Raw genomic sequence first — 27749 nt, 5'->3', positions numbered from 1 at the left:
TGCACCCTCATAAACTGTGGCTGCGTTTAGAATACCCAGTAGTGTAAAATAACGCGATAATTAGGGTCTTTGCGACCCAGTAAGCTTTGGCCTAATATAATTGGCTCTGATCACCGCCTTCATCACACTCGTATGGGGATCTTCACTTTTCAATCTCGGGTTCGTCGTAGTTAGTTTGCGTGTAGTCTAGAGAACTCTTATCGCCATAGAAACATATGTAAAAAAACAACTTTATGTGGAGAACGAACTGTCCGCTGTGTCCGGCAAAGAGCCAATAAGAAAAGGCCATTTTGGCGCCTTTTTGGTACGGCAGTACGGCGGCGCACACAGCGCCCATGATGTTGCGCGTGCTCTGTTGGACCGGTACGCAGCAGACCACATGTGCGGGGAGAGGTTGGAACTTTGAGTGTTCTCTTTGTGTGTGTAATCACTAGCTCGGTATAAAAAGCCCTCGTCACTCGTCGCACACCTCATTCTGCCGTCTGTGAGTATTGGCCCCCGACAAGACAATTTCCACCATGTCTGCCAGCAAGCCAGCGTACAAAATAGGTGCGTATCTGTACATTTTCACCCATGCACCGGCTCACGTGAGCGGGAACTTGGCAGTGAAATGCCGATAACTTCCGATGCACTTCAATTTAATCGTGCTTAATGTGGCTTCGTCATTCTTAAGAACTGTAGAGTAGTTGCAGGTATCATTTGAGCTAAATCGGTCATTTGCGAGTCCAGACCTCAAAAGCGTTAACATTTGTTGTTTCGATCGGACGCCTTTGTGCGGCACAGACCGCATGACTGTAAAATTTGTGCGTACAAGAGATGTCGTGGTGGATCGATTTGAAAAAAAGAAAAAGAGGTGTTTCTGAAATCGGCAGCTTAAACAGCGCTAGTCAGTCGTCATCCGTGTTGTGCTAAAGTGTACTGTAAATAGCAAGATAAGAGGAAAACTGAGCACGTGCGCACCGTCATGCGCATATTCTTGCGCAAAACTCCGCGGTAGTCTGCTTTGCGTTTGGCTCGTGCTCCTTTGGTTTCACCCTTACACCTCAGTAAATTGGTGCGATCCGCATAAGCCGGCGAACAGGAAGGGGGAAACTACAGCAGTGGTCGTGTGCCTGCACAGGAGTGGGAATGGGGCGAAAATTTCCTTTATTAAGCGTTCCAGTTGAATATCGAGGCTTCTCCAGACCTCATGTATGGGAGAAACATTTCTTTAGTACAAATGCGTTATTCATATAAGTTGGTTTTTGGTACCTCCCATTTTAACATCTGCTTGTTTTGAGCCTTTTTTTTTTTATTTGGCCTTAGTCCGTGCACGTTTCCTTCCATAATTCCAGGCAAACGAGAATCGTGCTTTGTTACGGCATTTCCTTGTGACCTGCAAAAAAAGGGGGTGTAAATGCGATAACTAACTCTACATGGTGTCCGAAAATGCGCATGGTTTATGCGTCTGCACCTCGTGCTGCGTGATGAAATTTAGCTTAAAATTTGTTAGCTGCTTGAAAAGTGAATTTGTCGAAGTCTTGATTGTGCCTGCAGTCTGGGGTTGGCTTCACATAGACCCTTGTTTCGGTATTCCGTTAAAAACTGGAGCCTTAGTTCACGCTGTTCGCAGCCACTTCACGAGCTACCACAAAGACCTTGCATTAGTTGGCAGTGTGGCTTGATGCTACCCAAGTCTTCTAAATTTTAGTGTTATTATTAATTATTAAGAAGTTAGTGCTGGATATAACGGAAGTTGTCAAAAATTCGCAATTTTTCGTTACATCCAGGTATTCGTTACATGCATGTTTCAAGTTAAAGCTTGCGTGAGTGAAGCAGAAACGAAACCAATATGCTAGGCATCAGTGATGCTGAACTAGCTCTTAAGGATGTATTTCACAGTGAGAAATCACGTGATTTGCGCCTCCTGCTTTCCCACAAACTTGGTCACTACACGGCACTCCAAAGAAGCTAGGTCGCTTACCCCCGTATTCACAAACGTAGCTTAAGTATCACTTTAGCGTTTTGACAATTCTCGGTGCCTTAACCTGTTTCAAGGACCAAACTTATGCTGAAAGGGCACCTTTTCGAAAACTTAATGCTCTTTTCCGCACTCATAATTGTTGAGAGGGTGCTAGCTGGGATATACCAGGCGGCAACCTTCTTCTTTCTCGCCGGGGGAGGCTGTATTTAATATTGCGAGCTTGTCTTTGGAAAGGCAAAACTTTTCGTTTTTTGGCAGCAGAACTCGTCACCGACGTACCGACACCACAGATAGCAGTGGAGACTCGCGACTACACGTCGACGCGCGGGCCTAGCACCTAACCGACACTGCATTGACACTGGAAACGCACCGTAGTTTGTGGTGTGGGCGATGATTGCTAAATTAGTGCATTTCTCCAGCCGATTTTTCAGAAAAAGTGCAAAAAACAATGCCTTATCAGCGTAGCGAATTCGTTGCATCAAGGGGAACCGTTGCAACGCTTTCGTTACTTACAGGTCACAAATACATGGTTTCAATGGGGCTAGCAATGGTGAATTGAAAAATTTTGTTAAATCCAGAAATTCGTTACATTGAGGTTCGTTACATCCAGGTTTAACTGTATTAACTTTTTGTTTGTGGACAGTTAGGTGCGCTTAAAATTCTTGTAATGCCACTGAGTGGACTGTCACAATCAGTAACCAATGTCGCAAAGTATGGTGCACAAAAATGCCACTTTTGGAATTTATTCTGGTGAAAAATTGCGCTTAAATTGCCCAAACCAACTCTCGCATTCTTGGCTTAAACCTAATAATGTAATTGGACGATGTTTATAACTCTTCTCAGTGTCCCTGATGCAAGACGTTTGTGGTAATTGCTGCTGAACTAAAGTCTCTTCATTTTCAGTTCAGAGTTCCGCAGTGTTCAAACAAAGCCATTGCCCCTGTAAACAATAAAGTGTTAAGTCGCTCCAAAAAGAAAGTTCACCATCTCATTGCGCCATAATTGTTGGTCGGCAATTCTCAAATGCATAAGCCTTGAGTTAAATTCGTGTGGTACATTGTTTAACAGAGCTTCCTTTTTGTGCTTTTGAGAAGTCAGCAAAACTTTTCATTGTATGTGAAACTTGTTGTGTTGTGCATTCATCTGTCGTATGGTCTGATGTACCGAATGTCTCCGGCTCTGTGACGCTATGCATGCTGATAAGAGCTAGTGTCTGTGAGCAAAATATCTTGCAATGTCTGCTGTTATCATCTTGAGTGGTTACCTTTATCGTCCACACTACGTAGGAGGGATTTCCTTGCTTTTTAGCTTTCACAAGAATCCAGGGGCAGGGGCATTTGCTCATGTCCAAGATGTCGGGAAGGACATGATAAGAATGCCTTGCCTCTAGGGCTAACAAGGCGGTGCTTTTCTGCTGATTGAATGCCATAGTACCCTTGAAAGATTTCTGAAATAGTTCTTACTCATTAAGAGGAATAAATGTGTTTTTTGTACTGTGCAGCTGTTTTTATCACTAAGTGATAGTGTTCTTCCACATATTGTCCCCTCTGACCATTCATGCCCCGCCATCACTGCTGATGCCTATGCCAGCACATCTGCTTGACATCATTTTGACAAAAAATTTTGACATATGCTTGACAAAAAATTCAGCCAGAACAAGTTTCTGGAAAAATTGAATGGCATTTTAATTTATTCTTGAGCAATGCATGAACATGACGTGAAGAAATTCTGGGAAAGGCTAGGGACCAGCTTGGCAGGCCCTGGTTCCAAGAAAATGTCGACTTCCAAGCACAGAGAGCAATTTTCATTGGAAATATTGCTGAACCTGATTGAACGCCTGCTCAATTTCGCTTTACTCTGCCAACTGGCTCAGGCAGTGCAGCTCTCGCCTCCTTGATTTGCAAGTGCGGTGAGCCGGGCTTTTCTCCTAGATTTGGCGGCAGAAAAGTTCACTGCTCTCCCTGCACTCCCCAAAACTCTGCAAAATGAGACTAAAAAGTGCAGGGCCATCTCTGCAAAATGGCCAAAACAGCTGTGCTCAGCCACACAGGCACTCTACAGTCGTTGGCTGTGTGAGAAGCGTAGGCTAAGTCGAGAATGCTTTCATTTTCAAGGAGAACTGTACGATTTCTGGCATTTCTAACAAAAAATGTTTTTTCAAATTAGATTTTAAAAAGTCTGAAGCACCAGCTGGTCACAGTTATTTTTTTTTTCAGCACTTTTTGTCAGAGCTATGGATTTTATTTTCGAAACTCAATGTCTGATATTGGTTTAACAAAAATTTTTGTGATGCTTCGAAACCAGTAGGCTGTTTTCTTGACTTTGGGGGTGCAGTGAAGAACCCCAGGTGGCCTACTAAATAGATTCCTCCACTAGTACTCTCGCACCCCCACTCTGACATAACTCTACCAAAGTGTGGCTTAACACATGGAACTTCAACTTTTACCGTTTAAAACAATTGTATGAGGCAAACAAAAAAGAATTTATAGGCATCGGCGGTGCTTTTAAAAGTCATTTTTAAAGCCTAGGTTTCCACTCCAAACTTAAGGTGAACGTAGTGGAATAGGCTGTTTCCACCTGGGGTTCTGTAACATGTCAAAACCGTGCACACATGGGCAAAAAGTTAATTTTTTCCTACCTAAGATCAACAGCTGCCACGGCTGGGAATTTAACCCAAAACCTCGTTGCCTGTTGCTGAATTTCTTAACCACTGAGCTACCGCAGTGGAGTTGCTTAAAATGACCATTCACCTTGCTGTACCTGTGTCCTCGGGACACCTTGGGTTACTTGTTTCAGCATGACACATGCCTTGTATAGCCTCGTGGGTATGTCCTCTCATAAAGAAAAACGTCAAGTGAGCACCATTCGCTCTAAAGGCCCACTGGGTTAGCACTCCACTCCTGAATGTGAAATTCAAATGATCAGCCCTTGAAATTTTTTTTTTTTACCACTGAAATGTTCGACAAGCACAGCTAGCTTAAAGGGACAGATGGGCTGACAGTTTAATTTCACCGACAAAGGTTGTCAATTACATGCAATCTTTTTGTGTTTCCCAAATGCTGAATGCTTCTTTTTTGCTTTCAACCAGAACACTCTGCTACAGTAGTCCTAAAGTAAATCTTTTGACGTGAAAATCGGCAGACAGCACTAAAAAACAGTAGTGGTGGTTTTAACGATGTTGTGGGTATTAGCCATGTGCCATGACCGAAATTTTTACACAGTATATTTCTTAATAAAACGAGAATATAAAAAAAGCGTTACCCAGTGAGGCCTGATTGTGTTTCATTCACGCAAAACCACTGATGTAAAATTTAATAAGTACATATACTGTGCAGCTTCACCTTTTAAGGGCACAGGGTAAGCCCTTGCTTCCCATGCGTTTTTGGCCGTTTTGAGGTTCATTTTTCTCGCCATCTAATAAAGGTATCTACATAATGTATACGTCATTTTATTTCAAATTTTGCGCTCTTTTAACAACTGTAGTAGAATTAGGAACACCCATCAGAAATTCAATTTTTTTATTTTTGTCCGTTAGTACCTAAATTTTGGCATTATTTTAGTATTAAAAGTTGTGTGACAAAAAATATGGTTGCGTGCATATTTTCAATTCTAGTACAAGTTATGTAGATGACGGGGGGGGGGGGGTGGGAATCAGCTCGTTGTCGTGGAAGATATAGGAAAATAATGGTACCTATGTAATAAAAAACATTGTTTTGAGATAGTTTCAAGTTTTTAAGAGGTGAAAAACAATACTTTTTTGCCTAAAACACATTTATTTAAAAAGCACCAGCATCGCAATCACTGTCAGTCTTTTTTATTTTATTATTTTATTTTTTATTTATTTATTATTATTATTTTTTTTTTTTGAGTCTGTCATCTGTCCTTCCTTGCCTATTTTGTGCGCCATCGTACAGCTGTGTTTGCAAAGTATTCTCGCTTGTGGTCAACCTCTTTCGGCCACTTGATGGTGGTGTTGCGCCCAGGTTTTGATCCAAATTATTTCAGAATGCTGGCTCGTGCGTTGCTATCATCATCGAATGAAAGAACAGCATCTAATGTTGCAATCTTGAGAGTGTAAAGCCGAAAAAATGCTTTTTTTTTTTTTTTGTGCGCGGTTTTGAAGGACAATTGTGGAAAAAACGTCTACAGCGTCTTTGGATTGCCCTCGCTGAGAAATCGGCTATGCAATGGTTGCTAAGCAATTTCTTAATATTAATACAGCTGGTTCCAGAAAAGCGTTTTGATCTGGAACTGGAAGTTTTTTGATTAAAAAAAATGACAATAAACACTGAGAACATTCTTGAAAGGAGCCATGAAGACAAAATACAAGTTGGGTTTATTAGAAAGACTACTTAGTCCCGATAACAATGATACCAATATCACCGCAATCTTCGAACAAATAACGGAGATATTAAAGAAAACGTGTGAAGCAGTCGCGACCCCCTAGCCAATTTCCTGCAACTTTTCTATGACGTCACGGAACCTTGTTTGTGCGATTGGCGGCCGCCTAACTGACCTGTCGTGACGACACATGACTGGACGTCTGTAATGGGGCCTTTAGTTCCATTTGACCGCATCACTTGAATGCTAACTTGCAGTTAACGCACTGAAAATTATGTTTTATTGTTGGCCCGTATGACGTCATTCTTGCTCATAACACCTCACTGTGGCGCAAAATTTGAAAGTTTTTAAATACTTCTTGCTTTTTTTTTTTCGTTAAAAAACACCTTTTGGGCTGTAATGGAGCTGAGTGAGATACTGAATCCTAGTTCTTTTAAATTGCACGAAGTTGTATTTTCTCTTCATGGCTCCTTTAAAGAGGATGTGGTCACTTACTACTTGCTTACGGAAAAACTGTGTTTGAGCGACAAATACGACTTCCTAAGAAAAGTGTGAATATGCAAAATGGGCAGAAGGAACTCAACGTCCCTAGCTGTGAAAAAAAAGTCATTTTTTGAAATTCTGAAAAAAAAAAAAGCAGAGAAATCATAAGTGAAGGGGACAGGTCATGTCACTGTCGTGCTTTGTCTTCTGTAGTCTGTTGCTTATAGCTGTGCCTGGCCGGTTTGTGCATACTGTTTGCACGATATTCTTTGTGCTTAGTTTTGCCCTCTGCTCCCCTGGCACTTTTCGTGGGGCTGTGAGTGCAATGAATAGTGTGATCTTGTCCAGGCTCAATGTGAGCTGAAAAATTATGCTGCATTTCCTGGAAATAAATGGCCTGAAAAACTTTTTTCTAATGTAGAGGGGGGAAAAAAATGTCAGTTCTTATTTGTCCAAGCCAGCATTGCTTCCAGTCTGTGCTGGACAGCACTGCAGACGTCTTTATCTAGGACTTATATTGCAGCTGTGCCATCATTGAATAACAGGTCGTAGTGTAACAGCTGCGTGGCAGGTCTACATTCATGGGCTGTCTAAACGAGGCTCGTTCAGTTGTGGGCTTCTGCAGTCGTTCCAGGGGTCAAATAACATTGAGGCTTAAAGCGAGGCCTCATTCAGCTGCAAGCAAGCAGCAAAAAGACTGACAGGAAAAAGCTACGAACTTTGTCGGATGAAAAGTAGTTCAGAAAAGCCCACCAACAGATGTTGAAAACGGATGCTTGCCACGGATGTTCAGAGTGAATGTTGCGAGCATCCTATGTTCTGGGTTGGATGTAGGCTTTTAAGCCCCAGCTGTGTTCTAGCGAACATCCGGCCTCAGCAAGGCATTGGTCCATTTGTTGGTCTGTGTTCCTGTGTAGAAACTATATCGTCTGTTACTTTCCCTGCATTTTATGGGGTCCGGCACAGAAATATGTTCACGAAGTTTATGCACTAGCTTTAAAAAAGCCATTAAATTTCTGACAACCCACTGTAGTCCCAAGAGTGATGCTGCAGGCACGTGGCAGAATGAACCTCACAATTGCCTGATGTCTGTCTCTCCAGTGTGTCATCTTTTTTGTAGACGTGCCTGGCAGGATTTTTTTGTTGTTGTTATCGTTAATGTTACTGGAGTCATTTTGGAGATTTTGGAGAGCAGGGACCTTTGGAGCAGGCACTTTTGCGGACACATTCCATTGTGTCATTCAAGTTACTGCATTATCAGATTGCCTGGCTGCATTCACTTTTTGATTTGAGGCATCTCAGTTCGAGAGCAGCCATGCCTCCAAAGTGCTGAGTCAGGGCAAATATACTTGTTATACGCGAAAATAGCCCAGTGAGCTTTGCTTCGGCCTAATGTTAAAAATTCGCCTAATGTTAAAAAATATTCCAACTGCAAATAGTTTTTTTTTTTATGTACAGTTTATTATATTTGCTTTTAAGAATTGTATGCAGTCACAAAAAAAAAAAAGGGCAGCCAAACTCAATCTACTTTGTTTTCTTTCTTTCCTCCCCCCGCCCCTCCCCTTCCCCCAGCTGACATCAAGTTGGCTGAATTTGGGCGGAAAGAGATCATTCTAGCCGAAAATGAAATGCCCGGGCTGATGATGTTGCGCCAGAAGTATGGCCCATCGAAGCCATTAAAGGGTGCTCGGATCGCTGGTTGTCTCCACATGACCATTCAGACGGCTGTGCTGATTGAAACGCTACTTGAGCTGGGAGCAGAGGTAAGAACCATGGAGGCTGCAGATGCAAATAGCGAAATTTGGTCAAGTTGGTTTTCTTTTCCCCTCTCTCTCTCTCTCTCTCTCTCTCTCTCTCTCTCTCTCTCTCTCTCTCTCTCTCTCTCTCTCTCTCTTTTTTGTGCACTGACATGTTCTCAGGAGCAGTAAGCACCGACTCTTCCACAAGCTGATAGCAGAACCTTGTTTAGTGCAGTCTTCAGGGAATCGCTCACTATGGGGGCATAGAATAAGGTGTTCTGCTGTGCATGAAGCTAAAGGTTTGATTCTTAGTGGTTGTGGTTCTGGTAGAAGTGAAATGCAAAACCAAAAGTAGCAACAAAACTATGTGTGCTAGCTTTCAGCACACATTAACCATAGGATCTCTAAATGAAGCCCTAGCCCTTCCACTGTGGCATACCTCGTCTGGGGGTAGCCTTGGCGTGTTAAAATAAAAAAATAAAATACATGTGGAGATGGGGGGGGGGGGGGGGGGGGGATACTTTTGGAGCTAGGAAAGCTGATGGCATTTTCCTGCTACTTTGTAGAAGAATGAAGGGCACGAATAACGACTGCATATATAATAGCCGGCTGGCCAGCATAACAAGGAAATATGTGAAGATAGCACAATTTAGGGTAGGGGGTGAGCGAATGCTACGCAAACTAGTACTGTGCATGTTGTAAAGCATTTTTTCACCTTTGGTGAAGTGGGATTCCACCTCCCCTGGTTAAGGCCCGGTGGGACAGAACTAGCATTACTGGAAGTGTACTGCACCCTTCATTAAGGTCAGTCAGTCCTGGTTGGTGCTGCGGATGCTTTTAAGGGGCCTTGTGGTTTGGTCTGGTTGGTTCACTGAGCCAGTCTAACAAGAAATGAAATGGAAAGGTACTGAGGGTAGCCAGTCAGAAAGTCGGGCACCACCAAACTGCGGTATGCAAGGAGTTATGGTGTAGGTCAGTTTGCACTGGTAGTTGAAATGGTTGAAGTAGCTGTATGTCAGTACTATTGTAAATACAAGCTGTTTATTTAGCAAGTGCAAACATAATGCTTAAACTGAGGGCTGGGCATTAGTTAAAAGGTCTAATCTAAATTATCAGCAGGCTTTTTTTGATTAGTTTTTTGCAGGCATAACAATTAAAAGACCAAAATTAGACATTTTGAGTTAGACATTTCTTTTTTGTATGTATTTTTCTGTCGGCCAATCCAAACTGTGAAGTTGACACAGTTTTAACGTTCTCAAAGAATTGGTCCTGTTGTGATGCATACAATTAGTTTCTTCATTTTCCAGCAATAGCATGTATATGTGCTTGTTCACAGTAAGCCCAGTTGTGATAAACGCACGTTTGCATGGCATTGATATGGCCGGGACACATACTGCCATCCTTTAACTGGCACTATTTCTCGGAGAGAGCACGGCTTTTGCTACCGCAGCAAAGGACCTGAATTGTCATCTGTTTCTGCCAGAGTTAGATTATCAAGGACAGTGAAGTCGTGCTTCTAATTTTCTTGACTCTGTAAGCCTTCTTCTGCTTATACACACGCAGAAAGAAAAAAATACAGCTCCTTTCACATTTCTCATTGTTACCATCCCAAGATGTCTAGTATGCTACAGAGCCAAGGTGTCTGTTGTTCTATCTTTGAAGCGCCGAGCAGCAGTAACCCATGCTTGCATCTCCCCAGTGTGTGTGTCTTGAGATCTTGTAGAAGTGCCGTCTCTACTGGCACGTTACAGTCAAACCCCGTCAATACGTAGTCAGCCAGGAACGACGTCTAGGTACACGTTAAACGATGTACGGATTAACTGCCAGTGTAGTTTAGCGGTTACTTACTGGCCGGAAAAGAACTACGGCACGTTGCTCTCAAACACACACACTCAGACAGGCTTTATTTGCGAGTAGGCAGCAAAAAATCCGTCATGTTCACTTCCTGCCATGGTGGCCTTGCCGCGATGACGGCACGACGGCCGCAAACAACATTAAAAAAGTTCAGTCGCTCCAAATCAGATTGTCCTTTCAGCCCCTGAATGTTGTATTAAGTGCCGTTAACCATTTCATTTCAAGGTTTCATTTTCCAAAATCAATCATTCTCAGCTCCAAATCCCACTCCAGCTATCCGTATTCCATCACTGCCGAGTTTCCTTGCCCTCCTATATGGCTTACCTCCCGAAAATCTGACTGCAATATTTATTGCAGGCTACGAACTGGACGATCACTGTAGTTCAGCACTTACTGTTTTTCCTACTACTGTTTTTAGCTAAAATGTGTGCCGTCATCGGCTGCATGCGCACAGATAGTGAGTGCATATCAGTAACAAGGAAAGTGGGTGTAACATATCCCTGTTTTGTGAAAAACTAAAATAAATTGGTTTGCAGTTTCGAATTAAGCTGCACCAGATCGTTATTAAAGGAAAGAACCACTAAAAGTTTTTTTTTTTTTTTTTTTTTTTTTTTTTTTTTTTTTTTTTTTACTGTAGATGCTATGTTTGGAGGCTTCCATTCCAGCCATTCACAGAAACTGGGGTTGCAAGACCTATACATAGCTGCTGAATTAATAGCCATGGTTACATTAAACATACCAGTGCAACAAAAAGAAACAGCATTTTATTGAAATGCCCAGTCGCACCAGTTTGCGTGGAATGCAAATATTACGAATCGGATGCATTACAATTTAATATGAGCACCGAAGTGTTGCTTTGCTTCTTCATGAGTGGACATTTAATCAGTGGAATTGTGCTTGTTGCACTGGATGCCAGTGAATTTTCTTGATTGTTAGTGGTGTCCAGGAATTGCACAAGATGGAGAAGGCAGTGGCACCCTATCCTGAATGTTTGTGCTTCTTGTTTTTCTTCAGGTGCAATGGTCGAGCTGCAACATTTTTTCGACCCAAGACCATGCTGCAGCTGCCATGGCCAAGCGAGGTGTGGCTGTTTACGCTTGGAAAGGAGAAACGGAAGAGGAATACTTGTGGTGCATTGAACAGGTACAAAGTGCATGCCTTCTGTTTCCCTAGGGTGGGCCTGCAGCGAGGCATTTTGACAGACGGATGGCATTTTAGTAGGCTTGTGCGAATAGTAATATTTTAGTTCGAATCGAATTCGAAGTGTATTAAGTGCCTTTGGGGTCGAATAGTTCCGAAGCGAATGCGAATAGTTGTAAAATTTCTCCCATTATCTGTAATAACGTACACTGGCACGGTACCTGGATCGGGAAGTGCGCACTCTTCAATCACGCTTTTAAGAAAGAGCACCAAGTTTCCGGCTGTGAGTGTCTGTCATTTCTGTGCACGCGGGCCGAAAATAGTACATACACATACAACACTTTCCAGGACTCATTGAGATAGGGGGGAGAAGAGATCTTGGCTGCGGCATCCATGCCGCCGGTGCAGACCTTTACATGAAGATCCGCTGGCTGTCGCTGCAACAGCTTGAGTCACTGACAGCGAATTGCCCACGCGCTGGCCATTCACCGGCAAGCTGTAACTTGTTCAAGCAGGCTTTCTTGCACAACACTGGAGCACACCGCAACTTGCAGCACGCGCGAAAAGGGTGGCAGCGCGCTGAATTGTAACAGTGCAAAATTCCTATTTGCAGACACTGATCTTCCCTGATGGCAAGCCTCTGAACATGATACTGGATGATGGAGGTGACCTGACGACTCTTGTGTACACCAAGTACCCGCAGTACATTCCCGGTAGGTGGCCTCTACATGTGACCCCGTATGGGGCTTATCACTGCCAAAAGCAGTTTGGGTTCAAAGCCTTTGTAGCCAATAGAGCATTGCCACCTTTTCAAGCCCAGCGATTTTTTTTTTTTTTCTTCTAGAAAGCTAGCTCTAGAAAAGCCAAACCAACTTAGCCATTTTCCAACAAATGGAGAGGGGGCGTGATATATGCACTAATTTTTTTCACCTTGCTCTTCACGTTAAGAGCGTCAATTTGGGCAAGTTGGCATTTACACTTGCGGTACTTTATTAGCAGATGGGAGAACGGGAAGAATCACACAGTACAAGTCAGTGTCTTTCACCCATTGAGCTCTACCTGGGGAAACCGAAAGTGACAATGTTGTGAGATCAATGCCAGCAGTTCCACTAAAGTTTGTCTTCAAATCATTGTGGAATTTTGTGGCGATTTCTGCCGTAACCTGGCAGTTGAGAAATCACCTTGTGTGGCAGCGAGTGGGAAGAAGCTTCGTGCACGTGAAAATAGATAAAGGTATCCAATTGTGATTCGTAACTATTTTAAATTAGTTTGTAATAAATTGCGGTAGCTGCCTAATGCAGTCACCGACCGATTTTCAGGATGCCCTATTTTTCGGACCTGCTTGAATATCTGATCTCTGGCATGGCACCATAATGCGCTCCATGGAGTCAATGTATAACACCAACCAAATTTTTCGATGTATGAAACCCTTCCCTTTCGATTTTTCTGACTTCTTGCGTTTTTGGCAGCTTTTGACTCGCGATCGCAAGCAACATTGCTGCAATTTTGTTTTTGTGCGGCCTTGAACCCGCTTTGCCAATATATGGCCAGCTGATCTTGCTTACAGCATCGATAGCAGGCACCACTTGCTGCGCCGTCCCACGAGCTGCGTGGAGGAAGGAAGTCGGTGGTTAGTCGCCACGGTGGCCGTTTAGTCTGATACGGTTGGTTGTGCGTTTTGCATCACCACTTCACCTATTGGTACAGCAACATAGCACCCCGCGTAGCACAGATTGACGAGTTCTTCAAGCCACTCTGTAAATAAAGTGGCTTTTTTGTGTGGATTTGTTTTTTCGGACTTCCCAATTTTCCGGACGCAATCTCGGCCCCTTGAGGGTCTGAAAAAGCAGTCGGCGACTGTACTATAATCTGTAGTAAGCTCCAAAAGTTACCCTCTTTCTACCCTGTATTCTTTAATATAGGAATTGTTCTGTAGACGTCTGCTTGGTACTTGTGTTATGTAATTAAAAAATCCCTCGAACAACTTTTGACAATTATGAGTGGTGTTGCACACTGGTCACAACATCTGAATAAAAGATTGCACATCTATACAGAACAGGGAACTTTCTAATTTGTTTGAGAATTCAATATCCATTTCCTTCATTTTTTGGTCAGCACTAATGTATGCCGAAGTATTGATGCTGGGTAGGCTAATGTTGGTATCGGGTGAAACTGGTGAACATTGCAATAAATTTTGCTGCTGAAAAGTGGAGGCTGAACTGCACAATTTGTTAAAAAAAAAACGCAAACTGCACAAACTGCAATGTGATCGCATTGGCTGGGGAATGGGGGATCGCCAGGTGTGGTGCAGTCTGAGAGCCAGCACAGTAAAAACAAGAGGCAAAACCCTGAAGGCGAAATAGGCACTCTTTTGATATTTAATTGCTTAATTCTTGCAGGATAAAATCACTGTGATGGTGTTCTATTGAACTTAATGTTCTCTAAAACATGCTTAAGGCCCCTTTAACTACACACTTTCTACAAGTGCTGTGCCCACCGCAACAGTTTCTTAGGTGTCAGCGCTTGACGATTTTGCATTTTCGTCTGTTCTTCAGAAATGCATGGCTAGCCCTTAATCTGTGAAATCTGTTGTTGCAAACATGGCATAAAGTCTCTAGAAATGTGCGACTGTGCCTCCACTATGTGCTGTGGTTGTAGCCAGCATAGGTGCTTGTACACTCAGGTAGACTTGATCGTGGCCAGCATGCTCTTTGCCTGCGCTTTTCCTGTTGTGTGTGTTTTTTTTAACCAAGCTTGTATAATCTGCTCCCACCAATCAGGCATCCGTGGCTTGTCTGAAGAAACTACAACTGGTGTACATCACCTGTACAAAATGAAGAATGAGGGCAAGCTTAAGACTCCATGCATCAACGTCAATGACTCTGTGACCAAGGTGAGCGGCTGAAATGTGAGCGATGCGACAATCGGTCTCTTGGTTCTACTTCTGCGAGCTCCTTTCGCTCACACTACTTAGTATAACTTGGTAGTCTTCAAGTGAGAGAATGTGAGTGGGCAGTCCTGTGGCAAAGGACAAGATGGTTGGAAATATAATTAAGCACAGAGCGAGCACATGGAGATGTTTGGGCCCTTTTCTTCATTTGTTTTATGTACGTCTCGTGTAAAGGGAATAATGCATCACTGCTGTCCCCAAAGTTTTACACCTATTGGTACAGCAGGAACCAATAGGTGTAAAACTGGTAGTTGCACATGTAGTGAAGCTTGTACGAGCAAGCAGTGATGCTTGTGCATTCACTGCAGTCAGGATTGTGCGCGCTTGGTTGCAATTAAAGTGAACAAAATAAATCTGCCATTAATTTTGAAGTCTGGTTCTAAGTGCCAGCTGTTGCAATGTGTAGTACAGTCAAACCTGGTGATAGCAAACTGCAATATGCGCCACGATTAGTTCGATATACCCAATAGTTCGAAATAGCCGAACCCGCCAATAACGAGTTTTTTGTTACGAGTTCGTAATACTGGGGACCCCCCCAACCCACCCCCCCTTCTCCTGCCATCCCCGCATGCGGAAACAAACATAATAAAGTATGCCATTACCATACACAAAACTATCTATTTATTGCTTGCAATAAATAGATAGTTGGTAGTTCCACTGTAACTACCTACTTTCCCAAAAAGCGGCAATTCTTGTTTTCACTTTCGTTTTGGCGGCGTCAACTAGCAGAGCATTCTCTGCATGAGACATCCTTTACATCAGTTGCAGTCCGTGTACTTCAATATCGAAGCAATATTGGTGGAGCACATTGACTGCTGAAAGCGCTTCATTAAGCATCGGACGGCTTCCACTCACAACATCCTCCGCCTCTTCGGTGCTTCCAGCAGCGCCAGCAGCCATGACATCGGCGACTCTGCGTCCGAGGGGCTCGCAGTGAGGGCAACGTCGTCGCCGACACTCGGGCAACCCTCGAAGGGTACTCCTTTCAGCACAACATCGGGAACGTTGGCGGGCTCTTCCCACAGTTCGCTGATGCTTCCATCTTGGTCCGGACTTGCTGACTGGGAGGGTTTAATCGTGAGTCAGGCGCGTCGGGAACAGTTACGGACAGTGCCGGGAGTCGCATCGCTGCATCGGAGGCTCAACATCTCCATCGCCGCTCCGAGACCATGCATTTTGGTGGCATTTCTAGGCGCGCAGTTTGATATATCAGATGGGAACTTCGTTATAAGGAATATGTTTCGCGTGTATTTTCGTAACTGATCTTTCTTTGTTCAATATATAGCATAATTCGCTCTATCTGGGTTCGTTATAATCGGGTTTGACTGTAGCAGGCTCAAAACTTGGACGAGTTGGTATTGATAGATGACATGTTTGTTTGTCTGAGCAAAGGGGAAGTAAGGTTCTTTGACTCTATGCCCTTGGGCTGAATGACACCGACTTTGTGATTATGTTAGATTTGTATAGTAACTAAATATATTCCATCTACTACAAGGCAGAGTGAAAAGATGCATGCGGACGGAGGAGTCCAGTATGTTAGTGGCAAGTTATCACGTGGTGTTTTGTACCCTTCTATGTACTGTGTCTTACTCTTACACTGCCTGTATCATTTGAGTGTGTTATGGCATAGTGTCCATGCAAATTTGCATTTGGCAGTGTGTCTGTAATTGTCTGTCATCTTCCTCTTTAGTCTGATTGACTTGCCCAATGTTGCATCATTACATTTTAAATTCTGAAAGAGTCCAGTTAAATGGGGTGACCTTTATTCTGGAAATGAAAAAAAGGATTTTGTAGCATTCACTAAAAAAAGAAAAAAAAATGCGAATGAATATTCATGAATAAAAGTTCCCTGAAATTTATGAAGCAAAGCAAAAAACCTTGAGAATCTTAAAATAGCTTTTATTTATTGCTCTAGTGCCCACTGCAATGGTATTGCACTGTGTAATTCACTGTAGTGGGTTTCGTAAGTGTCCTTGGCTGTTGCCTGTAGATCCTTTAGTTGAGGTGTTAATCAAAACATCATGGCAGCACTGTGCTTGCTAGGGGTTTTGCTTTGCTGATGTTTTGCTGTGTGTTATGTTCCTGACCAGAGCAAGTTTGACAACCTGTATGGCTGCCGTGAGTCGCTAGCGGACGGGATCAAGCGAGCTACAGACATCATGCTTGCTGGCAAGGTGGCCTGTGTTGCTGGATTCGGGGACGTCGGCAAGGGCTGTGTACAGTCCCTGCGCGGCTTTGGTTGCCGGGTGCTTGTCACAGAAGTGGATCCCATCAACGCCCTTCAGGCTGCCATGGAAGGTGTGTTGTCTGTCTTTCTTTTTTTATATGACTGAAAGGATGAAATGCTTCGGGCACTGTGTGTTTGGACACACTGTGATGGCATGGTGTCACTGACACCAATTTTTTAGGTTAATGTTATTACATAGTTCGTGTCCTTTACTCAACACAATGCCTTGGGTAAAATACGAACGGCCTGCGACACGTGGAACATACTTTAATTTGATTTCATTTATCAAACCAACGAAACAGCACGCGGAGTGGCATGCAGCAAATGGATGTCAGCGTGACATCACTCCATGGTAGGGAAAAGGTGACATAACCGGGCTTACGACGTATGGCAGAAACTCGTGACATCACTTCACACACACGGCCGGCTGAGCGGCGGCTAGGCGCTGGCGTGCTCGCGAATTGATGCACATAGCCAGAGCTACAGGCATAACTGCTTCCCAGAAAGGCACCCATGGCAAAAGCAAAGCTCCATGTGTGAGAGAGGAGCCTATGATATAGCCTAAAATCGCATTAGAAGTCGCCATCAGGACTTTTATCGAAAATGGCCATCAAATATCTGCCACGATGGGAGGCCTAAATGCCTCAGCCGCTCAGCTCCAGCGGCGGGGCAGTTGGAACAGTGCCTCCACTGCCCTTTGCAGTGTTTTGACGTCCGCACAGAATGGCGAGTTCATAGTGTGGTTCTGTCATGCGCCCTATGGGCTGGAAGCGGCGGAAACCGAAACTGACGATTTTCAGGCCGTTCTATGTAAATAATAATTGCTTGCTCGAGTATTTAAACTGCTGTTCTGGGTTTGCCAGGCCATTAAGTATCGATAAAAGTGATAAAAATGGAGCATAATGGAGACGTAGGTAACAAATCGAAACGCCAGTAGGTGCAGGATTTCGGAGCTTGCTGAAGAACCCAATTTTGTCCGATCTGATCAGTAGCATTGCACAGCAGTGCAACTCATAGCCCTGGTGTACAATCAGTCCGATAAGCCACAACTTGAATTTGATACAGTTGAACCTCGATATAATGAACCTTGATTTAACGAAATTCGCGATATAACGAATTTTTTCAAGTTTTCTACCAAAATTTTGCTAAATCCATGTATTTTTATATCGATTTTACGAAGTAATTTCGTGCGGCGCTTTCGATTTAACGAAGTCACAGCAAGAAAGGAAGAACAATATTACGGTCGAGGCACGTTTTATTTGGCCCTCAGAGCCTACATTGAAAACATTGAGTACTCGCATTGACTCTTAAAAGGCTAAAATGAAAGAAAAGCGGTGAAATCTACGGTTTACAACAATTAAAAGCGATGAAAGAAGCTGCTCAAACCGGCAGCGGCCATGGACGGTTGAATAGTGCGGCCACCATTTTAACGTCCCCATCGTTGCCTACGCCAGCGCCCTCTATGCTTAGGCTGCCGAAGGCCGAAGCCTACTTCAAGCTTTTATTCTACGCGTCCTTGCTCACGGTGCTGCTGCTCTAGGTTGTGCCCGCAGATAACCACATTAATATTTTGTTCGTCCATCATTAGATGAGTCTTATAAGCAGCATGAGCACTCCAAGGGAAAAGTGTTCCGAACGAGAGCTTGAGGAAGTGTCAGTGAAACCGACGGCCACCGAAGTGATGGATGCCATCGACGTTCTGCGGAGGCACGCAGGCGCACGCGAATGTTTAAGAGCAAGCCTTGTTAGCGCTGTCAGCATACGAGCGTCACGTAAAGCCCACCCTGGTCAAGAAACGCCAAGCACTGCTTACTTCTTCACTGCGGCTTGAACATCGAGTGCTGGTGGCAATAAATTGCTCTCTTTGAACGTGGTCATCTTCGTTTCACCAGCGTTCATTAGACAGCTGCGGTGCGGAGAAATCAGTTTCGTAAGGGCTCAGTGGGCATAAAAGTAATTGCTTAATCGAATTTGGCCGGAAGATTTTTAATGTAAGCGTTCCGCTTTCCGGATCACGTAAGCGCTGCTCCACACAGTGAAGCGGTCCGCGTGTACTCCGCTCAACTCGCAGTCGAGTGTCGTGGTTGCATCACGTGCCCATACTGCAGAGCCTTTGTACATTAAAAAAGTCTTTCGAAAGTTTCATAGCAGCCCTCCGCTGTTGGCCCGCCGCACCCCTCAACGCCCCGCCTAAGCCTACCACTGAACGGACGAAAAGAGGAGTAACTACGAACGAGTACCTCGCCGGGGTGAAGTTCGCGGGGCATGGACGCGGGTTCAATTGACTAACTGCGGCGTTTAGTAGTGACCGAAATGAAAAAAAGAAAAAGTGGAAACATAGTCTGCCATCATATTTAATAAGGCGTTGCGGAAAAAGCACCGGTTTTACGACGACACATGAACTACCGTCGGCTATCCGAAGTCCATTGCCTAAGTGTTGAAACTGTTAATTCACACAATTTTCGCGGCCAGTTTTAGTGCATATTTCGCTTTAAGTGGAGAGGTAACTACATAGCAGTTGTTTCCTGGTGATGGGCAAGGTTTTGAAACCTCAATAACTGGTTAAATGAACTGTAAAATCGAAACCTCGTTTTTACGAAATTCTCGATTTAACGAAATTTGCGGCCCTAAGTACGACTTCGTTATATCGAGGTTTAACTGTATAAGATTTTGATGTTTTAGGCAAACATGCTTGGTTCATTCCTCTTGGCAGGGAATTGCTTGGAGCACAGAGTGCCAAATGTTTGTAAAATCACCCCCTTTGGAAACATGTACACTAGTGGCAGAAGTGGACATGTAAAAAACTTTGCAGGAGCATAACTCGCCCACAGTCTATGATGACTTTTGACTTTGTCTACTGCACCACCAAAGGTGTTATGTCGAGCGGAAGAAAGTTCATGCTGAAGGGTGCCGTGTACACAGTAAACCCCGCAATAACAAAATCTCCAAACTACGAAATTCCAACAGCCATGAAATATTTCCAGATCCCGGCGATTGTCCGTAGAAGCCCATGTATTTCATATCTCTCGGCAACAAAACTTTTTTGGACAGTGATCTCGCATTTAAGAAAAATTCGCTGCTAGTCTGGTTGGCATGTTATCTACCCATTTGAGGCTAGCAGTGTCCAAAAAGTGCTCAGGTGCATTTTCTGTCGACTCAAATTGTGTATTGTGTAAATTCTGCCACGGCGCTTGCATGGGCTTGCATGGCCGCTGCCTTATTCATTTACAAAATAGAAAGTGCAGCAGGCAGCCATGGAGGCAACCTTGCAGCACCACCACCACCAGCGAAAGACTCCACTTATCTTACGTGCCTCTGAACTGTCAGGTTATGTAGTCTCTTCTATTTGCTTGCCCAGAGCAGCTTTGATTGATTGTAGGGTTTTTAACGCGCCGACGCAACGCAGGCGATGAGGCGCGCCGTAGTGGAGGGCTCCGGATTAATTTGGACCACCTGGGGATCTTTAACGTGCGCCGAAATCTCGTACACACGGGCGTTTTTGCTTTTCGCCTCCTTCAGAAAAGCGGCCGCCGCGGCCGGGAATCGAACCCGCGACCTCGTGCTCAGCAGCGCAACGCCTTAGCCACTGAGCCACCGCGCCGGGTGCCCAGAGCAGCTTTGAGCAGTTCCTGGGCAACCCAAAACTGCTGCCGCCATAGACATTCTATGGGCAAATAACATACGGAGCTGCTTGGAGCTGCTCAGAACTGCTCTGAGCAGGCAAAATAAGAGACCAATGGATGGTCAGGCTGGTGACTCATGGCACAGCTTGGGCTAGGCTAGCCAGCTACCACTGAGCAGCATGCATGCGTTCATTGTGCATGTGGCAATCGGCACGTTTGCTCTCGCTAAGATGCCTCCGCCAGCCCAAAAGCGCAAGTTTTTATCGCTGCAAGATAAGGCAGCCATTATGTCCCAAGTCAGGGGCCCAAGTGGAGGAAGAAAGGGTAGTACTGACGAGTTTCAAACTGTGTGCAGCTCGCTCTTTACCTTTTTAAAAGCAAAGCCGCCGCTCTTTCATTGCACACGTGCGCAAAACAAAGGTGGCGGCTTTGGCCTTTCTGGACGTTGACACAGCGGTGCTCACAAGGTTTTGTGAACAGCATTGGAACTACAAGGTGCCACTGTCTGGCAAAGTTTGTCAACAGAACAAGCTGGACTTAGCTTGCATACTCTCGGACATGCTTGGTGCCAAGGATTAAAGAGACAAACATGCAGAGAAGGCAAACCTGCGGGATGTTTTGGATGCGTTTGACACGATTCGGTCATTCTTAGGCACGCATGACAATGACTAGCAAGGAGCCGCTTCTTGTAGTGTGAGAGCTGAGCTGTGAAGTTGTTGCAAAGTAAGGCTCACCAAGTGCAGGGGTGGAACTGCTGCGCCAATTGCGCCATTGTGCGCCAATTTGCCCTGCTGCGCCAAGCTGCGCAGAAACGGCAATTTGCGCGATTATTGTCCATTGAGAGCATACAACGCCAAATTTAGCCGAGTCTTGTCGTCGTCCGGGCAACACTTGAGCGCTGGCTTTCCGGAGCGCCGGATTTCCCGTCGATCACCCGTTTAAAAGGGAACCGCAACAGTGCTATATCTATCTATCTATCTATCTATCTATCTATCTATCTATCTATCAATCAATCTATCAATCAATCAATCAATCAATCATAATAGACGCAGCCGCATCCATAGCCACGGCAGTTCAGTGCACTCGTGGTTCCCTCGTGGAGTTTATCGCAACGTTGTTATCGCCGCGGCTTTCCCGGAAGGCTGTCACCAGCACGAGTAAAAGCACTTTGAACAGTTATCTAGTGTTATAACTTGAGGCATGGCCTCTGGAATTTGCAGCTGCTCGAAGTAAGATCAGTAGTTTTTGGTGATTGAAGTCTAATTTTTCTGGACTTGCACGAACCGAGAACTGCGAAGCCGCTGTGTGCGCGTGGGCTATTGTACGATACTGAGCGCATGCGCACGACGACGCGAGGTTCCGCGCGAATGGCTCTTCTACGATACTGAGCGCATGCGCACGCTCTTCTAGTGTTGCGGCGGCCGCTATCACTTTCCTTTCCGCTGTCGAGTCAAGTCTAGAGCTGCGGGACACGTGCGCGTTAGCGTTCCACGGTGGGAGTTTTCGGCGCGCACGAACCCCGAACTTACGGCCAGTAACCACAGCTCCGCTGTTAATAACGGCCCTTTTGCATCAGAAGTTCATTTGAAGCCGAATTTTTCGCGCTGCTTTAATGAAAGAAATGGTGTGGAGCTAAAACAGTTGCGTGCAGCGCGCCATACAGCCGCCGTACTCGTTCGCGCGCCGACGAGGCCCGACTCGGCCGCGAAAACGGGCGTCTTTGTGGGATGCCGTGTCCGCTTTCGCCTTCGCGTCTAGCACGAAACGAAGCGTCGTGAAATCGCCGTCTTCGTTCGCTGCCTGCCTTTGCCTGCCTATGATGCCTGCCTTCTCGGTCGACGCGGTGGCGGCAGCTTGCTGGGAATACGGCATCATAATGTACGGCGCCCGTCTTCGTGTTCGGGCCTATCGATGGGAGACGATGCGCGCTCGGCGAGTGCCGCGCGGGTAGGGCACGTTCGCGACGCCTGATTTCGCGGTTGCGGCGACGGCGGCAGCGGGGCGGCGCACTGCACGCGATTGTTTTAGCTCGAAACTACTTTGCCAAAAAATTAAAAGGAGCAGCCACCGTTAGTAACATAGTCAATCAATCAATCCATCAGTCAGTTTATTATTACAAAAAATACATAACGGGCAAAATATACAGGAGGAGGTCCCATAGTCGAAGACTGTAAGGGGGACCTCCTGTGCAATGTAAAAGTGAAAAAAAAAAGTTTTAATAAATAGTGTTGATTATTATACGAATAAAAGCCAAAAAGTCGCTACATTTAAAGGAATTGGCAAAAAGCAGGTTTCAGTCCCGAGTAAAGGGTAATATCAAAGTGCCATCTGATTTATTGTGCTCCTGCTAAATAATTCTGGCCAGTTCTATTTTTCATGCAGTTTTTGGATGAGTTGCTCTTAAAAGTGCGCTCAGCCGCATTATTTAAAGCCGTCGGTGTGCTCCAAAAGTGCTCCAAAATAGCCCCTAAACTGCTCCAAACCTGCTCCAAAATGGGATTTTTGCTGCTCCAAAGCTGCTCCAAAATAAGACTTTTGCTGCTCCCGTGCCTGCTCCAAAAAGCTAGACCCTGCTTCCACCCCTGCAAGTGATATAACTGACTTTCAGAAATAAATTTGGTTTGCGGGCAATTTCCGTGTTTATGTTTCGTTCTCACGGCAACGAAATTCTTGCAAAAGAGGATTTTTTGGCTTTCCCCGGTGGTTCCATTATTGCTGGGTTCGACTGTATACGGTCAAATTTTTTACTGCAGCAAGGCATTGGTTACGTTCTGTGATAAAAAGCTATTTGCTGAAGTGTATTTGCGGCACATTAGGTATAGTGTGTCGATTTTAAGTGCATTTTTTATTTTGTATTTCTAGGTAATACTTGCGTAAGTATTCTTGGCATTGATAGAAATTTGAAAGTAGTTTCTTTTACAAACATTATATTTTGAATCGGAGGTTACAAGACATAGGGCAAGAGATACAGAATAGTGTTTAAGTGGAGGCACTGGTCTTGAGGTTACTTGTGTTATTTTTTGGCTTATGCTCTTTGCATTCATTGTATTTTACCATGCTGAAAAACAATATGCAGTCAGTTCTTTTTGTCTATGTGGCCTGGGCTTAAGTAATGCAACATGTTGCGGCACTCTTGTCCACTCAAATTTTTTTGTCTGGTCTTACCCACTAAGTACTGGTACTTCATCTACCTTTGTACTTGCTCCAGGGGGACCAGGGAGTGCGACTGTACTGAAACAGTAATTTTAGCTTTTATATTGCATAGGCTATTTAATATCATGGCAACAGAAGTACCACTCTGGTGCACATAAACTAAGTAAGGCTTCGTACTCGTGAATCGCAAATGTTTTGTCTTTGGTTTTATTGCACCGTCCATTTCAATCTTGTAAGGCAGAATAAATTATGTATATCTGACCAATCTGAACAAATTGTGGGAAGAATAAATTATGTATATCTGACCAATCTGAACAAATTGTGGGAAACTGTTGACCACATAATAAAAACATTAGCTCTGGGGAAAAAGGGGCCAGAAGTTAAAATATAAGTTGATGTGGTCTTCTTGAGGAAGTGTCTGCTCAGTAAATGCTATGATACAGCTGTGTATCATCCTAAAATTTATATCATCGAGATTTCACTGCATCAAATTTGTAAAATTCCCCAGCCAAGTGTGTTGTGCCGAATGGTTTAAATTTACCATGTTTGCACAATTCTAACGCACACCTTTTTTTGGTAAGAGTAGCCTTCAAAGTTGTGTGCACATTACAATCGAGCTCAAAACCGAAATCGGCTGCAAAGTAGCCAGCAGCATTGCCATGGCCACGAAATCCTCCTAAACTCAAATCAATCCAATCCAAAACAATCTGTCAATATCACATGAGTAAATTTTGGTGCATACATTCCACAATGGACATACCTTAAACTAGTTGTTGCACATATTTCTGCTGCTGCAATTAGCATCTCGTTTCAATCGCTATGGCTCAGGAGAGGTACCATTATGAAGAGTCTATCAAGTGCAACGTAATTTGATTTGCTGACAGCGAGGGAAACCGAGCAGAATTATGCACACCGTGTGTCCTGAAGACACGAGTCCGTGTTTGCAAGAAGAAAACAGTGCCACTTTTCACGACGCAAGGCTTTTCCAACCCGGAGCACAAACTTTTTTGAGAACTTAGACTCCCTGGCGGATTTCATAAAGGAGCAGTGAGTGAACCAATGGCCGATCATGCCTAAAATTATGAAGGTCAAGGCACTTGAAATCGCAAACACTTTCAGTGTTACCCACTCTAGTTTTAATGTCAGCAGGGGCTTGATAAGCAAGTTCAAGATGTCTTCTATCAGGCACATGGTGTGATATCTTTCACACCTGCGCGGTATACTTGGCATCAAATAATTTTTTTTAATCTGTCTAAATAAACTTACCAGCACGTTATAATCATGCAAATATGGTAAGTCGTTACAAACGCAGTGAAGTCTAGATGGATGGTACAAATTGGTTAGTGCTCCTGCAGCAATAATGTTGTCCCGGGGGACATGGGGCTAAAAACGTGTTATGCCGCATTTTATCGCCAAGTCGACCCTTTGAATGTGCTGAGTTTCGTCTTATTCACTACTGTAGCTAATTAGCACCTGCAGTTTTAAAACGAATCGTGTGACACGGACACTTATGTAGCCGTTAAGCAGCAAGGTGGGGCATAAAAAAAAAAACTGCTCTAAAACGAGTTGTAGTGCGGATTACTTGAAACATAGGTATTACAGTATGTGTGGCCACTATGCTAAAACCGTAACCTTAGCAAGTTTCATAGTGCTCACTAACTTGGAAGTATGTGAAATTGAGATCTGAAAACAACGGTATTTGGTCACGATTACAGTAGCATCCTAGCAGTTCTGGCCACATTCCACGAAGATAGCATAGTTCCTACTGCCATTTTTCTACACATTGGGGTGAAGAATAGGTGGGGGAATTCTACCACTATCAAATATTTGGGTGAATTGTACCCAAAATACTTGCGTGTGAAAAAGAAGTGTAATATTGAAAACTAAAAATTCATTCGTTGATCGCCATTGGTAGTGCCACTTCAAGATTTTAAAGATTTACCTTGCATAGCAAAGTGCATTTACAGTGCGGCTAACATGATAAGTGAAGAAATCTGTTTTTTAAGCCTTTCAGCAATCACGAGGAAAAGAGTAAGACACAGAATGTGACAATCTTCTCCGGGTGCAAGTAGAGGGAAAAAATACACATTTTTTTTGGGGGGGGGGGGGGGGGGATCTGTGGCTGTTTATCATTTTTGATGATACAAATTTTGGATGATACGGAAATTTTTTTCGCTACTCCAAGAGATTTGTATCATCCGAGATTCTACTGTATTTTGCATGTAGCTTACTTTCTCAGGACTTGTAGGTTAAAAATTAAAATTCGTACAGGAGGTTGAATATTTGGGGAGGGGCCAATTTTTGATCCCGACTCCACTTAGAAATGTAAGTGGTAAATTCGGTTTTGTAATGTGTTGCTCTTTGTTCAAAATGAAGGTTGTAAGCTCTGTTCATTTTCACTGCAGGTTTGGAGGTGACCACCATGGAGGATGCTGCCTCGAGGGCTTCCATCTTCGTGACTGCCACTGGATGCCGGGATATTATCCGCGGCGAACATTTTGAGAAAATGCCTAATGATTCTATTGTCTGCAACATCGGTCATTTTGACATTGAAATTGACGTCAAGTGGCTCGACCAGAATGCAGCTGAGAAAGTTGAGATCAAGCCTCAGGTACGTGCACGAATTTGAAAGACTTTGTGCATGCACTTTAACGGATGCAATTGTGCGATAAGTGGTAGTACTTTACTGTGTGTTGCAAGAACTGCACGCCCATTCCAGGTATGCAGAAAGGAAGTTTGGCTGTCCTTACTTGTGCAGGTTGTGAAAGTAATTATAACTTGGGTGCGTGTCGTGTGGGTGTTGCTTCGGGATGTAGGCCATGAGGACTGTCTGTAGGATGCCGCTGAAAGCCCTCTAGTGGCTCATTTCGAAAGCAGTAATGGGTTATTTTAGCCAGCTTCTCACTTCTGTTGCTATGGCTATGTTCATGGTGCAATTTCCTGTTTGTGCTTTGAAGGAGCCGCCTTCATGTGTGAAGGGTTCACGAGCCTGACCCCACCTGACGAAATAATGTCATGCAAGAAATGTAAATCAATTGTCTATTCTGGGGCAACAAACAAATTACACGTGCAGAAACACGAGGTGAAATACACAATGGCCCGTGAAGCAACGCGACATTGAATATCGCACTGCGTCACTTGTGCAGAAAGTAAAGTGGGGCATTCCATGGCAGCGCACGATTGCGTGGCCAAAAGCCGTATGTGCTTGCCACAGGTGCTGGCTAGTCCTACATGGCAGAGGATTGTGTTTGCGGCAGACTGCCTCTTGCTGCTTCCATCCTGGGCATCCGCTGCTGCCATGCTTTCTTGTCTCCCCCGGCCGCACTAATCATGAGAACCGATTGTATGCAAGACTTGGTAGCTTTGGACATGCTCAGGGCTTGATGCGTACAACACACGTGTTTGCTGCGCACTCGCTGTGCACCACCACAAGCACATGATGCATATTCAGGGTTCGTAGTGGTCCTTGAAAACCTGTGATTTCTGAAATGCTGTTTTCAAGGCCTTGTAAACCCTTGAATTTTTTGGGGTACTGAAAAGTCCTTGAATTTGTACACACAGCTAGGCTTAGCGAAATTTACTGAGCGTCTGTCTGGCCACGTTTAAATGAAGCCAAGAGGGACTTAGTGTCAATTGTCAAATATCTGTTGAAAACATCAAGGAGTTGTCACAGAGAGACATATGCGATGCTATAAAAAAGGCAAGTAGCATCCTTAACGTTGCAATTTGAAGGAGCTGCAGGCATCAGTTTTAGCCGCATGGAACTGGTACCAAGTGTACTAGGAGGAACAGAGGGATCAGGAAGCCCAGCAGTTGAGGCATTCGGAGAGAAGTCTTATTGAGGAAATCGTGAGCTGCAGACATAAGAAAAAAAAACGAGAAAAGACTATTGCTGGCTGGATGGCAGCTGCTGACAATTACGCCGAAAAAGCTGAAGCAGCAAATGACATCAGACATTGTGACACCAAACCGTTATTGAAAAGCTGCAAAAGAAAAGGTGCAGGAAGCTTAAGCAATTGATTGTGCTATTGCTGAAAAACTTCAAGAACTTTCTTGGAGATACTTCCTTGTATGTGCTTCAAGGTAGTGCATGATTGAAGGCAAATTACGACTGTTTCAATTGAGTGTGTCATTTTTTTGTTATTTACAATAGAATGAGCGATTTCGTTGTTGACAGTTATTTTCTGGCCGAGCTACTAAACACATTTCTTGAGGCCCTTGAAATTATTATTTTGGGGCCTTGAAAGTCCTTTAATTTTTGCCTTTAAGTATGCTA

At 44.3% G+C, this 27749-nt stretch overlaps 1 protein-coding gene across 1 annotated transcript in view; it reads left to right on the top strand.

Annotated features, from left to right (window-relative positions):
* Window positions 1-319: 319 nt before the first annotated feature.
* The window catches only part of Ahcy (adenosylhomocysteinase), a 34875-nt gene continuing 7445 nt past the window's right edge, over window positions 320-27749 (top strand). The window contains exons 1-7 of the mRNA XM_077686631.1: window positions 320-549; window positions 8360-8550; window positions 11395-11523; window positions 12134-12233; window positions 14301-14413; window positions 16561-16768; window positions 25879-26084. Coding sequence (XP_077542757.1) covers window positions 519-549; window positions 8360-8550; window positions 11395-11523; window positions 12134-12233; window positions 14301-14413; window positions 16561-16768; window positions 25879-26084 — 978 coding nt within the window. The 5' untranslated portion in view covers window positions 320-518. The remainder of the gene's footprint in view (window positions 550-8359; window positions 8551-11394; window positions 11524-12133; window positions 12234-14300; window positions 14414-16560; window positions 16769-25878; window positions 26085-27749) is intronic.

This window comes from Haemaphysalis longicornis, unplaced genomic scaffold (genome assembly GCF_048455015.1).
Source record: "Haemaphysalis longicornis isolate Haplotype H1 unplaced genomic scaffold, Haemaphysalis longicornis Haplotype H1 scaffold_1, whole genome shotgun sequence".
Lineage (NCBI taxonomy): Eukaryota > Metazoa > Arthropoda > Arachnida > Ixodida > Ixodidae > Haemaphysalis > Haemaphysalis longicornis.
Note: the sequence above shows the minus strand (reverse complement) of the source record. Positions and strands in the feature narration are given on the sequence as shown.